The sequence below is a fragment of the Mustela lutreola genome, chromosome 7 (assembly GCF_030435805.1).
Source record: "Mustela lutreola isolate mMusLut2 chromosome 7, mMusLut2.pri, whole genome shotgun sequence".
NCBI lineage: Eukaryota > Metazoa > Chordata > Mammalia > Carnivora > Mustelidae > Mustela > Mustela lutreola.
In genome coordinates, this window is record NC_081296.1 from 52,069,574 (window position 1) to 52,083,869 (window position 14,296).

The 14,296-nt window shown below is 52.1% G+C and overlaps 1 protein-coding gene across 2 annotated transcripts; it reads right to left on the bottom strand.

The window, feature by feature from the left end:
- Positions 1–394: 394 nt before the first annotated feature.
- Positions 395–12,805, bottom strand: RASL12 (RAS like family 12). Of its 2 annotated transcripts, XM_059180802.1 has the most exons (5): positions 12,510–12,802; positions 10,439–10,495; positions 4,943–5,016; positions 4,038–4,228; positions 395–1,378 (listed from the first exon to the last, which is right to left on the bottom strand). In XM_059180802.1, exons 1-5 carry the CDS (start codon positions 12,610–12,612, stop codon positions 1,003–1,005), a joined length of 801 nt encoding a protein of 266 aa, XP_059036785.1. In that variant the 5' UTR covers positions 12,613–12,802; the 3' UTR covers positions 395–1,002. The 2 variants fall into 2 exon arrangements, with proteins under 2 accessions (XP_059036785.1, XP_059036787.1); XM_059180804.1 differs by lacking the exon at positions 10,439–10,495 and having other exon boundaries at positions 12,510–12,805.
- Between the last annotated feature and the right edge of the window lie 1,491 nt (positions 12,806–14,296).

The following is a 14,296-nucleotide window of genomic DNA, read 5'->3' on the forward strand; positions in this document are numbered from 1 at the left end:
AAGTGGACTCTGAACATTCAGACCCCCTGTCAAAGTGTCCTGCTACTGGGTCCTGCTAGAGCAGACTACAGATGGTGTACTGTGTTTCTACCTACAAGCCTGGGGCAGGCTGATAGTGCCAACTGGAGGTCTGATAACCCCAGTTGTAGGCTCCTGGGAGTCCTGGTTGCCGGTCACTAGAATGACTTTGAACACCTGCAGCTGAACATCTGCAGCTCTGATCATTAGACTTCAGGAGACTGGTCCTGAAGGTCTGTGGAGAGAGTCCTTCATTTAAGAAGGGGGAATTAAGGGGGCCCTGTCTCTGGGGAAAAACACACTGGAAGCTCCCTACCCCAGAGCCCCCAGTCCTCACTGAAAGGCAAAGTACTGGAAGTAGCCCTTCCTGGGAATTTTGGTTCCATAGCCTGTCGCATAGGATTATTGGAACTAGACTCTGCTTGGATAAACTGTGGGGTTTGTTGTCTTGGGCTTCTGTGAAGTTAGAAGACCACAGGAGGGCCGGGCTCAAGCCACACCCCCACAACCTGTAGCCGCTTTGCCCTTCCTGTCCACCAGGTGGTGCTAGGATCTCAGGACTGCTCCTCGTGCGGCATGTTCTGAGGCCAACGCTTAGGGGACCATCCAGAGCTGCACACATCTGGCTGCAGCTGGAGCAGGAAGGGTTGATGGCACCATGATGGACACTGTAATTTCCTTCCACTTCAGGCTAACCCCAGGTCTCTGGGTTGTCTCAGGGGCTATTTCCCTTCGGGGTCAGGAAATGCAGCGGTTACCATGGAAACCAAGGTCTGGAGTGAGGAAGAGCAGCCTTCCTGCCTGTCCCTCCAGCTCACACAGTGAACTGGATGTCCGGGACATTACTTGGTGCTGGAAGAGCGGTCAGCTGTCCACCAGAGGGCAAGGACTATTCTTCCAAAAGAGGCAGAGGCGGTGGTGAGAAGCCAGCCCCTGTCATGCAGCCTCACCCAGCTGCTGAGCCTGGGATCCTGATGGGTGCCCTCAGAAGATCTTGAAGCCCTTCAGCAGGGTCAGGGTGGGCGCCTTGCGCTTGCTCTGGGCTCGGGATGACTTCACAGTGACCAGCTTGGCCTGGGCCACAGCAGGCATCTCCTTCAGACTGACGGTGGAAAGCGTGTTGAAGGTACAGCTGGCCAGCCCATGCCGGGCAGTGAGCGGGGCCTGGTGGGGCAGGGCCCTCTCCTCGGAGATGAAAAGGGGCCGGGCCAGGGAATGCTTCTCCAGCTCCCGCCGTGCCTCCCGCACAGCCTCGTGGAAGACATGTTGCACGTGCTCAAAGTCCAGACAGGCGGAGACCTCGAAAAACAGGCACCCAAACTTGCCTGCCAAGGCTGCACCCTCTGCCTTGGTGACCTGCCTGGTGGGGGAAGCAGGACGAGGCAGGGTCAGGAGCACACATCCAAGTCAGGCAGGCCCACACCTACACTCATCTCCCCACTCACGGGCTTGGGGACCTGCAGGCATCTCATCAGTACAGTGTGATAAAGGCATCTGCTTCGCATGGTTGCCGAAATAATTAAGAAAGACCACTTGCATTGTGTGCCCGGTGGAGTACCTGGCGCAGAGTCTGGGCTCAGTAAATGATGGCTGATGTCACTGAAGCCAGAATTCAGGACCAAAGCGTGGGCAAGGGAGCAGCTTACTGGCTAAACCCTGCTTGTGTCTGGAAGAAGACGGTCATTCCCAGCCCTGCCTCCCTCTAGGCCAGCATGGGTCCTCGGTCAGGAAATAAGCCACCCCCCACCCTGGCCTGTGGGATCAGCTCCAGAGAAAGGCAGGGATCTGGACAGAAAGGTATGAGACCCCAGAGAAGGGAGGGTGAGGTGCCTCAGGATGCCTGTGGTTGGCAGAGCTCTCAGGACTCATGCAGAAAGTGTTGCTGCTTGTCCAGGGGAAGAACAGAGGAGACCAAGGGTGACATTTCATGGGAAAGAGGGAAAGAAGGGGAGAGGGAACAACACCTATTGTCAGCTTTGTCCTATACCATCTTTCCTGATGGGATCGACTATTTAACTGGGGAGGTCCTGGAAGTTTCTGGCCTGAAAGCCATGAGGATCAAAATGAGAGGAAAAAGACTGGCTCTTGGGTCATTCAGATGTCCAGAAGAAAGAAGGGATGATGGTACCCGAGGTCTTGAGGCCAAGGTTCCATTGGCTGAATCTCGGGGACCACCCTGCCCTGCTGATTGCCCCGCCGGGCATTCCTGCAAACAGTGGCACAGCCCCTGAGACTGGTGGGTATTGATGGAAAGAGGTTTTTGGCCCAAGGCTAATTTGGCAAGAACAGGGGGCTGGGAGTGGGCTAGCTTCCCCAGGGGAGTATCAGACGGGAGAGTGACTGGGCCAAAAAGGGCCAGGCGCAGAGCATCTGGACTCCCCGCCCAGGGCTGGTGTCCTGTCTGTAAGCTCACTGCTTCCTGAGGAACCCCTTTTGAAGGAATACTTCATATTCTTTGCTTTTATGATGAGCTTGAGTCTAAAAATTTCTCACTGTGGGGACCTGAATCCTAAGTTTCCAGAAACTAGCACCCCGTGCACGCATACATGTCTGTGAATGGGAGACACGGGCACGTCACATGATCCTTTCTTGTTGTGCAGCAGCCTGCTGGTGATTTATCGGTGGCTCGGGAACCACTGCTCTAACCCACAATTTAGCATGTGGCTGCAAGGCAATCACGAGAGCACAGCGATCTCAGCTACAAGACTGACCGCATCAAATCCTGACCCACCACCAGCCTGGATCAAAGAAGGAAATGAGGGAAAACTGCATGACTCTCCTTACGGAACGAAGCTGCTCTGTCTGAGCCCCATAGTCATTGTTATTTGCTCCCCAACCATCTTTGGACAATCCCTGTGGCAAAGACTGGGATCAAAACAGCGGTCTAGTGTCCCCCTTCATACTGAAGATAGATTTACCACCATCTAGTCTTCTGACCCCTCTTCCAGGCATCATGGGTTCTAGGATTCCTCAAAAACCACCTTTTGGCTTTAAGATGACACAACTTCCTTCATTCCCTGAGATGGAATTTGTCTTGGTCTGAGGGCTTGATGGCTTTTGAAGCTTCCCCTGGAGGCCTCTCTTCATGGGATTGCACGTCCCTTTCCCACTGCCCATCTGATTTGTTCTGCACCGAAGATCCTCTCCTGCCTTATCCCAGTCAGCGGGCCTTTAGGGTCTGGGGAAGCAGGAGTGACTGGCCATGAGCAGGGAGGGACAGATGGAAGGGGGGTGGAAGGCGCCAGACTCCGAAGGTGGACAGGTCACAAGGGACAAAGGTCAGTGGTAGAGAAGGGCACAGGGATTACCCATCAGGTGGAAGCGTCATGCTTTCAGGGCCCAGGCAAGCAACTGGAATGTACGGAGAGAGTGGAGGAAAGCCATGGGGAGTGGCAAGGCCTATGGTCAGCTGCAAAGAGCATACCCCTCCTCAAAGCATTCCAGTTCCAGGTCTTTGAAAACATTGCTCGCCAAGCAAAATGCTGCGGTGTTTGCTGGTAATCTGTCCTCTGGCCCAGTCTGTGACCTCTGGTTCAAGTCCAGTCCATTCAAAGAAAAGCTGCCCTCAGCACCGCCAATGGTGGGAGTGGGCCTGGTGCCATGCTTGGGTGAGGCGAGAGCTGGTTGGACCAGAGCAGACCCCTGACTCTACGAGCCAATCACGGCCTTTCTTTTCAGAACTGGAACCGGGCACCAAATAATAACCAGCCAGCTACGGGGAATGAGGATGGAAGGTCATACAGGCAGGCAAGAAACGGTGAGGCCAAGAGACACCACAAAGCCCCATGAGGACGGAAGAAGTGGCTTCTCTTTTTACTTTTAGGGTCCAACCCCCCGTGTGGGCCAGAAGCTCTTTCTTCCTGCCGTGGCCTGTCTGAAAGGCCATGCACACTGTACACTTTAACCTAAAGTTGTGGGGATAACTTTCCTTAGCAGCCCAATACTCCTGATGACAACACACAGCCTTCCCAAATGAGGACAGTGAGCCCCAGAGTTGAGGACACCCGGTCCATGCTCACCTATACTGGGCCATGTCCAGCTTGTTGCCCAGCAGCAGGGCTGGGGAGCTGCGTTGTGTCTCCTTGGCGTGCAGAGCAAGCAGCTCCAGGTAGCTGCTGCTGTCCTCGAAACTCTGGCGGCTGTCCATGCTGTACACCACCAGGAAGGCGTGGGCCCAGTTCAGGTAGCGCTCACAGTTTCTGGGGGTGTCCTGGGGCAAAGGAGGGAAGCCTCGCTGGGGATGAAGGCCTTCACCTGAGCTCCTCCATCCTACCTCCCCATTCCCTCCGTCTTTGTATATTGTTCCCCAGCCAAGCCCTTTTCAAAGGGGTGTTTGAGTGTGGATTTGGCTTGGTGTGAAAGGAGGCATTGTCTCGGGAGCCTCACTCCCACCACCCAGCCAGAGGCTCGGGGACCTTGGCTTCTGGGGCACAGAGCCAAGACTCTAGCATGGCTGCTGCAGAGACCCAGCTGTCCCCGGGCACTGCTGGTTTGGGGGTCAGGTTGATGGTGACCCTGGGCCTCTGGGAATAATTGGTATCCAGCCCTGGCAGGGGGTGGTGAGAACATAGAGGGAATGTGTGTACTGAGGGGGCCTGGGCCGAGGGGGCCACAGTGTAAAGTGTGCCCTACCTCCAGGTGTGCATGAGCATCGAGTCCCTGAGCACAGGATCTCAGAGCTGACGCCAGCAACCACAGATTTCCCCAACCCCATTTCATCTCTTCTCACTCGGCAAATGAAAAGATTCAGGCCTGGAAAGTTCAGTGCCTCATGCAGGGTCACATAGCAAACTAGAGTTTAAGTTTATGAATTCCCATCTGAGGTCTCTGCTCTGGGAGAAGGACTTCTCAGGAGGCCGCACTGACTCTCAGCTCTCCATACCCTGGAGAGTAACATACCCTGTTACCCACAGGGGTAATTTACCGGGTCTGCAGTATCCATGACCCTCAGGTGGACAGGCTGGTGGTCTACTGTCTCCTCGGAGCTGTAGGTGTCCTCTGCAACAGACGGCGAGCCAGGTCAGGGGCAGGCCAGGCCACTCAGTCGCAGACTGGGTCTGAGTCCCAGCCACCCTGTGCTAGACCCTGGGGGATCTATTCCGGGGCTGGCTGAGTTAGGACAAACTGGAAAGGCCTTGGCTCTCACCCAAATGGAGGGCACAGACAGAACCTCCTAGCCGGGAGATGCTGCTCTACCTGTCAGGGCTCAGAGCACGAGAGGTCAGTCATAGAGCATGCCACAGGGGATAGCATTGCGTTCGGGTCCACCCACCAAGCCTACAGGACGGAGTGCGTGGCCCACAGCCTTGGTTAGCAGCAGAGCCCTCTGCGGTTGCACTGCCAGCCCATCCCTCCCGAACAACAACGGGAAAGAAAAGCATATGACATATGGTGGTGGTGGTGGTGGTGTGTGTGTGCATGCGTGACTCTATTCAGAAGTCCCTGAGAAGGTTTACAAATAATCCTTACCAAGTAATAGCAGAGGACTCTAGTGTAGTCGAATATTTTATGTTGGACATGTAGAGTCACACCCAAGCTCAGCTACTTGGCCAAGTCATGGCAATTCTTTAGAGAATCTGTGTCCTCACTTTACAGTGGGGTAACATGGGGCACCTGGGTGGCTCAGTTGGTCGACATCTGACTCTTTTTTTTTTTTTTTTTTTTAAAGATTTTATTTATTTATTCGACAGAGAGAGATCACAAGTAGGCAGAGAGGCAGGCAGAGAGAGAGGAGGAAGCAGGCTCCCTGCTGAGCAGAGAGCCCGATGCGGGACTCGATCCCAGGACCCTGAGATCATGACCTGAGCCGAAGGCAGCGGCTTAACCCACTGAGCCACCCAGGCGCCCGACATCTGACTCTTGATTTCGGCTCAGGTCATGATCTCAGGGTCCTGGGATCGAGCCCCACTTCGGGCTCCATGTCCCTCTCCGTCTGCTCCTCCCCCCAGCTCTCTCTTTCAAATAAATAAAATCTCTTAAAAAAAAAAAAAAAAGTAAAATGAGGATAACATGATAACACTGCCTAAAAGTTTTCCAGAGTTTACTCTGTGCCAGGCACTGTGCCAGTGCTTGTCCACGCACCCTCCCAGGGCTGTGCGAGAACTGGATTAGCCCTTAGGCACGGGGCCTGGCACACCATAAATGCCTGGTCAAGGACAGTGGGGACTGTGGTAGTCCTGAGTTTACAGGGCAGGTTCACATTCCTAGGTGATTTTTTTTCTTTATTTTTTTCCTTTTAAATAATTTTAGACTTATGTGGAAATTGCAAAATAGTACAGAGAGTTCCTGTGTGCCTTTCCCTCTGCTCCCAGCAATGTTAACACCTTACATAACCATAGTACAGTGATCAAAAGCAGGAAATTGACATTGGTTCCATACTATGAACTAAACCACTGACCTTATTTGGTTTTCATGAGTTTTTGCTTTTTTTTTTTTTTTTTGGTTCTCATGACCTCAAACCTGAGAAAGTGCAGCTGGCCAGGCATGCAGAGAAGACCTCATTGTCACATTGGCCATCATTCTCCCTATCTCTAACCTTCCTCTACGCCACTGGCCCATGTGTGTGAGTGTACTTGGCTGTCACCTTTCCCTGGATGCCCCTGTGCCCCAAGTGGCCCCAAAGAAGACCTCTAAAGGCAGAACTTAGGGCCCTCCCCTCCTTCCTCCACCCCACCCGAACCCTGGCTGAGTTCACAGCCACTTGTCTCTGAGAGTCCCTGGCAGTCAAGCCAGGCCTGGACACACGCCAGGTCCACTAGCAGCCAACAGGAATCACAGACAGCTCCCATCCCCAGCCTGTTTGGGGACTTGGATAAATAGCTGCTCTTATTCAAAGATTTAAAAAAAAAAAAAAATCTAATGGAAAATATGCCCCAAACGTTTAACTATATTTGGTGCAAGAAGAGCTGCTCCTAGATGCCTACATCTTGTTCAGATTTTTATTTTCCTGCCAAAGTTGCCTGATGCCCCCCTTTTAGTTGCTCCACACCCCCTCCCCCACCCCGAAACAGGCACTGTGTCCTTCCCAGTCCAAGGAAAAATATTAGCCCAGTGTTGGTCTCCTGGGGTTCCTCACAGCAAATAGCCTTTCAAGGTTACTGTTAGCTCCACTGTAGAGAGATGAAGCCCAGAGGAGGAGGGAACTTGCCCACTGCCACAAAGCACCCCACCAGTGGAAGGGAAGTGAACTCAGGTCTTCTAGGCTGGGCTGCCTCCATGTGGGGACCCCCTCACCCTCTGCTCAGGGGACCAGCTGGTCCTCCAGCTCTATCTGGGCAAAGTACAGGGGAAGAGCAGAAGCTCCCAGTCCAGATGTGGCACACGCAGGAGTGAGCAGGGGGAAGCCTCAGAGATCATCTTATCCAGCTTCCTCCTCCTTGGCAAGTGAGGTGACTGGACGTGGAGGGTCCTTTCCAAGTTACAGTAACTTGTCCTCTCATCACCAAGTCCTGCTCTCCAGAGCATTCTGGGGTTCACATGGGCTTCACAACTCCTCCTTCTAAATAATATTCCGAGGACTTCCACGTTGAGAGAAGTTTCTTTTCCCTAACTTTTCCCCTGATTACCCAATAATAATCTTTTAAAGGCACTCTTGTCAGTGTGTGTAGGATGATGCCTTGGAAATGGTGCCCATATCCTTACTGGAGCAGGATGAGGGCAAGAGAGGTGAGAAACTGTCATTCTGCCCTGGGCAAGCCAGGCAAGGTGCCCCAGCCCCTCTCCTGGGGACCCCTGCCCCTTCCTGGAGCACTCAGCACAGGCATAGCCTTTCCATAGACACTGATTCTCTCAGCTCCGACCAGTTCTCCCAGCCATGACCCTGGCTCAGATGCAGCACAGGCTATTGGCCTCATCTTGCAGATGGGGAAACTGAGGCTCAGAGATTCCAGGCCCTCTAGGGCATTATGCTGCCCTTATGGGAAAGCTGCTGCAGTGGGACCCATCTTCCTTTGTACCGAGGTTCTCCATAGGCAAATCACTGAGCCCTCTCTGCCTCAATATCTTCACCTGCAAAATGGCGATAATAGTTGGAATTCTTCTTTAAAGGCTAATCCTAAAACCAAAATTCCATCTCATGTTTAAGAGCATCTATGTTGTGGGGCGCCTGGGTGGCTCAGTGGGTTAAAGCCTCTGCCTTCGGCTCGGGTCATGATCCCAGGGTCCTGGGATCAAGCCCCACATGGGGCTCTCTGCTCTGCAGGGAGCCTGCTAACTCCTCTCTCTCTCTCTCTCTCTCTCTCTCTGCCTGGCTCTGTGCCTACTTGTGATCTCTGTCTGTCAAATAAATAAATAAAATCTTTAAAAAAAAAAAAAAGAGCATCTATGTTGAGCCTAGTACTGTACTCCATGCTAGAAATGAGAATAAATAGTGAAGGTCTCCATGCTCAAGAAGCTCACTCTGGGTTCAAAGAAGACCTCAGAAAAGAGAAGGAGCTGTTTTACATGTCCTGGTGGCGAACCCTTCCCTTGGATGCTCAGACCTTTCTGCACAGAAAGAAAGGTCCCGATCCTGGGGTCCCCATAGTGCTGTGGCCAGCCATAGGACAGTGGCTGGAATGTTCAGATGGTGGGGCAGAACTCCTAAGACATGGCACAGGCCTCCCAGAATGCTGAAGGAGAGAGGTTCTCGTCATCTCTCCAGCGGACAGGCTCTCAGGACGGGACGACTGACCACTGTGGAGCGGCTCCCCACCCCTCTCACCCCCCGGACAGTGCGACCACACATTTCGCTCTCAGGTCAGGACTCCAAAATTACTCAGTCAAAAAGCCCAAACCACCATTGTACTAGGCTGTTCTGGAGGGACCCTGAAGGAAGGGTAAGGAGTGGGGGCAGGGAGGAAGACACGTAGAGGCAGGCTGCCAGAGGAAATACAGGATGACCGATTAAATCTGAATTTCAGAGGAACAGCTAATATTTTTTAGTATAAGTATTCCCTATCTGAGCTAGGTAGAATATGGGTTTTGAGGAACCATCCTTGGAAATCTCCATTTCCCCCTTCCCAGACACCCCTGCTTGTATGCCTTTCCTTTTCACCCCCTCCCTACTTATCTTCCCTTCCTCCACTCCATCTGATTTCATGTTCTGGCCTCTCTCAACACCTCCCTTGGCTGGCACACAATTATACCCTGTGTCCCACTCCCATGCTAATCAGATAGACTCAGTAGCCCGGAGGTCCCTTCCTGCTCCGACACTGGGATTCAATATTCCAGCCTGAACTGAGGGCACCAACAGGCTCAGGGGCTCTTCCCTCCAGATGTCACAGTGCCTTCCATCAGAGACATGCTGCAGCCAGTGCTGTACTGCTGCGTTTCCAGTCCTGTGCCCCATCGCCCTGCATTTTCTAGAAGGGCCCTCAGGGGTCCCACAAGGGCCTTATTTAATTCTTATGAATGGGAAAAACCATCCAAGACTGCAAACCCCCATTTTCAAAAGGTTAAGCATATCCAGACACACTATTTTTCTCAGGAACAGTTTGCAATAAACAAATGTTATAAATGTAAACTTAAGGAAAGAGGAAGGGGGGCGCCTGGGTGGCTCAGTTGGTTGGGTCTCTGGCTCTAGATTTCGGCTCAAGTCATGATCTCAGGGTCCTGGGATTGAGCCCCACGGGCTTCATGCTCAGCGGAGAGTCTGTTTCTCCCTCTGCCTTTCCCCCTGCTTGTTCGTTCTCTCTCTCTCTCTCTCCCAAATAAATAAAAATCTTAAAAAAAAAAAATAAAAGAGAGAGAGGGAGGAAAAATGGACATGCATTGAGTGTTTACTGTGGATCAGATACTAGGATAAATCTTTTACACGTGTTCTTTCTTTAATTCTCACAGTAATTTTCTGAGACAGCTACCTTTATGCCCATTTTACAGATGAGGAACAGAAGCTCAGAGAGATTAGGTTATTGCTTCAAGGTTGCACAGCCAGTAAGTGGCAGAGCTAGGGTTTAAACTTAGCTCTGACAACAGAGCATCCTTTCTTCCAACAGACCATGATATGTCTATAAAACTAGACAAGTTTTCTTGTGTGGTTCAAAAATGGGTCAGAAACCAGTAACACTACAGAATTTCTCAAGTGTTTTGTCCAGTTTTTCTTGGAAAGTACATCGAGTGACCATTTTAAAGAATAATAATAGTTACAGACATTCTGCTATTTTTTTTTTTTTTTAAGTCTTACCATTCCTCATATTTTAGGGCAAATCAGCCTCTCTCAGTTCTCTTAATTAAGCCAGTTGTCTGGGGTGGGCTATGGAAGGATGTCTTTCTGGCACTTAAACCATGTTGTCCCATGGGCTGAGTCATCCTGGTGGCTCCTCCCCTCTGCCCCCAGATGATAGATCCTGGTCAGGCCTGGGCCCACCACAGTATAGTCATGTGTGTTGCAGGGATCCAAGTGGGACAATAGTAGGAGGAATGGGAAGGAGTGGTTTCTTACCCAAGTTGGGGTCATATTCGCTGATAAACCTCCTGGTCAGAAACTTCACAGTCAGAGCTGCGGGAAGCAGAAAGAAGTTGGCTCAGTCTCCCCCCACCATGTCTGGCTGCTAGCTCCTGGAGGTTGTCCCTCTCATTTAGGGAGGCCTTATCTAGGCTCTGTGACTCCTGGCTGACACTCAGCTCAGCTCTCTGGGGGAATGTGTTTGGTTGCTGAGGACTTGGTTTAAGAAGCTCAGCAGAAACTAGAAATAGAGGAACCATGCCCCTCCAATTGCATCCTGGCATTTTTTTTTTTTTTTAATGGCAAGAAAAGTCATGAGAGGCAAGCCTAAGGGGTATTTATAAAGACTTGAACTGGGGACACCTGGGTGGCTCAGTTGGTTAAGCATCTGCCATCAGTTCAGGTCATGATCCTGGGGTCCTGGGATCCAGCCCTGAGTCGGGTTCAATGCGGAGTCTGCATCTCCCTCTTCCTCTGCTCCTCCCCCTGCTCATGCTTGCTCTTGTTCTCTCTCAAATAAATAAATAAAATCTTTTAAAAAAGAAATAGAGACTGAAAACTGAGGAGTCCAGCCTCAGCCTGGTGAAAGTCAAACTGAAGGGAGGTATCTCCCACGCTGGTCAAGTTGTGAAGATTCTGGAATGGGGGGGCATCTATTCTGGTTCTGGCTATAAGCCAAAGAGTAAAAGCTGAGTTGATCAGTGATCCCCAGGAGGAGTATGAACACTCACGTCCCAAGTAAACACCCTCCAGTCCTTGGTCCTCTATGTCTCAAGTCTTGGCTCTGTCTTGTGCTTATGAAGAATGTAAAACTTAAAATGAGGTTCTGCTCAGGTGGAATTCATTAATAGGACTCTGATTTTGCTCAGAATTTAGCCACATAAAGTCCAGGGTCAGCCAATTATTACGCTGGACTCTTAAAAAGTAATGTGATATTTTAAAGAAAATCCTTATAATTCTTTCCCAGGGTTCCAAACAGTGTCATTTGGCAAACTACTACCCAGGGAATACATACTTTAAAATTTAAATTCCTTCATACATGTAGTCACTGGCTAAACTATACTAATAACAGAGCTACAGACACAGTTTGATTTTCAAAAGGAAGAGGGCAAATCTTTTCTGTAGGAAAACATGATTCAGAGTCCCCTCTCTGAGTCAGGGGGGCTGGTTTCAGAAGGAGAGTAGGATCCCATGGAGTCTCAAAGAATACTCTGGGGAAGGAAACTCATAGCTAACAGCCCACATCAGCCAGTCACTAATGGCTGTAACTGTAACACAGCCCCAGGAGGAGCCCCTCTGCCCTCCTACCATCAGCTGCCTGGGGCTGTAAGTGGCAACGGGGCAGGGCTGAACCCTTTCTCTGGGTCTCTGCCTGTGGTGACACCCTCCCCCCTACCCACCTGAGCTCAAGTGGTAACTGAAGATCTTGGTTCATCAAGAACAAGTCCCAGCCGCCTGGGACCTAGGTCCAACATGTTTCCAGAAAGTCGAGAGGGTTCTGACTTGAAACAAATACGTTTGATAAGAATGCACACTTTGTTCCATTCCAGGGAATTGGAGTGAGCCCCTCCCTGGAAAATCCCAGCAGCCAGTGACCTCTACCACTTTCTTTCATCCCCGGCCTAAACTGAGGAATAACAAGGCTGTGACTACGCTCACAGGGGCCTGGGCTTGGGATTAGTGTCTAACAGGTCCCTTTGGTGCTAGTCCTCAGGGCTGATGGGGGCCCCAGGGAGAGGAGATGGAAGGTGCAGAACAGCAAGGGAGAGAGGGGCTGAGGACCAGGAGACACAGAGACAGGCAGAGGGGAGAGAGATACCTAGTGTCACAGACAGAGAAGGAAAGCAGGTGAGGAACCGAACAGATGAGAGATGGAAGAGCTGAGGACAAAGTAGAGAGAGCACCAAGCAACAAAGAAACTGAGTCAAAGAAGAAAATCACACTGTCTGACCCAACCCACCTGGGTGCAGGAAGCCCCCAAAGCCAGTGAGGGAGCCTTCCTGCAAGCAAGTCCACAACGTCCCCACCCAAACCCTTCCCTTTCGCCCCCCACCCCCACCCAACTCACCGGACTTGCCGGCCCCTCGACGTCCCAGAATGGCCAGATTGACCTCAAGTGGCGCGCTCTGCGGCCCGCTGCCCGCGCGGGGCTTCCCAAACACCGAGGACATGGTGAGGCTACGAAAAGGGACACGGGTAGTCAGTAGGAGAGCCCCGAGCAGCGTGCCCGCCCGTCGGGGCCCAGCAGAACAAATCGGGGGATCCCCTCGCGCTCGCGGGCTCGGCCCCGTCGATGTCCTCGCCCGGGGCCCTGGCGTCGAGCGCCAAGCGGGCTGCGTTCCCGCGGCCCGGCCCAGCCCGGCCAGGAGGAGGAGCCGGCGGAGGCCGGCGGGCGGGGCCGCCCGGAGAGCGGCAACACTCCTTGTAAGGGCTGCTGGAGCCCCCCGCGGGGCCTGCTCACCCCCGCTCCCCACCCTGGGACGGAGCTCCAGACCGGCCGCGCACCCCACAGCTGGCTCCGCCTCGAGGGCCGGGCACTGTCACCTCCTGGAGCGCCCCCGGACCCTGCAAGGAAGGACAAAGACCGGAGAGGTGGTCCTGGGTAGAGGGTTAGGGGGGAGGGATGTTTCCAGCCTTATCTGAGCCTAGGCTCAATCTCTTACCACCTGCAAGAAAATTCACTCCTTCCTTTGTTCTACCAAGCTGGCCCCGCCCACCTCCTCCTCCGGGAAGCCTTCCTGGTTCAACTCCCAGCTTTGGCCTTTCTCTATGTCACAGTTAAAACCAGCTCACCCCTGGCACAACACTTCCCCCACCACATTACCCTGCTCTTCCGTATGGGGACTCAAGAATCACTGCAACCCCCAGGCAGAACCCCTGGCTCCTAGGAAGGAGCCTTAACCAACATTTCATTGTCAGTATGGGTCCAGCTTCAAGAAACTTAACCCATCCTGGATTAGTTTTCTCATGCGAGCTAATGAGTTGCATGTGTTTGACGCCTAGTGTGCAAATGGGGCATTTGATTCTAAAACCTGGTATTCTCTCTTGCCTATAATGATTCTAGGATTGCTGGACAAGCCTGGGAGGGGTCACCTGTCATTTTTTGGGGGACCCAGGGTAAATCTGGTCATGATGGACTCAGAGCAAAGGGAAATCCAGACACTTAGGGTCTAGTGCCAGCTCTTCACGGGGTGACCCTGGGCAAGTCACCTCACTTCTTTGAGCATTGGTGTCGCCATCTATAGTACTAAAAGAAGGGGAAAATAAATCCAAAATTCCATGACGTGATTCAGGCCTAACAGAGTGACACAACACCAGGTCTGAGTACTTTCTAGAAGCCAGTGGAGCCTCTCTTTTGAAATATACTTCACAGCTAGAGTGGGGCGGGGGTAGGGTATGGGAGTCTCAGAGACCTCTTACAGCAGCCCTTCTCCCCCCCACGCCCCTCTCCAACTCCCCCTCCCTGCCCCAGTTAATCTACTCACCCACAGGAAAAAGAAATCAGGGAAAGCCAGATCAACAGGCAGAGTCTGGGGTCAGAGCCTCATGGTACTAACTTCTCAACCAGGAAGGAAAATTATTTTCACGCATAGGACTTGAATACTGACTCAGCCTAATTGTATTTGTAGGAGATAATGCTAAGCCAGCTGTGTTATTAAGACTGTAAAGTGTTGGGAAAAATCTGTTTAGATTACACCCTCAGGCCAGAATCACTCACAGAGCTAATCGCCAAGGGTTTTCCTTTGAGTTGTAGATGGGAAAAAAGTGGCAATCAAGTTCCAGCCACCTTCCTGGGCTGGCCCCAGTCTTGTGAGGACAGACTGGTTCTGAATGGGGTTTATTGGGAGAGAACCA

Excerpts from the sequence above, each read along its gene's own strand:
- RASL12 (XM_059180802.1), bottom strand. The coding sequence starts at position 12,612 with ATGTCCTCGGTGTTTGGGAAGCCCCGCGCGGGCAGCGGGCCGCAGAGC. Across the intron at positions 10,496-12,509 it reads TCGAGGGGCCGGCAAGTCCG|CTCTGACTGTGAAGTTTCTG; the intron begins GTGAGTTGGGTG and ends TGCTTCCCGCAG. Across the intron at positions 5,017-10,438 it reads CGAATATGACCCCAACTTGG|AGGACACCTACAGCTCCGAG; the intron begins GTAAGAAACCAC and ends CGTCTGTTGCAG.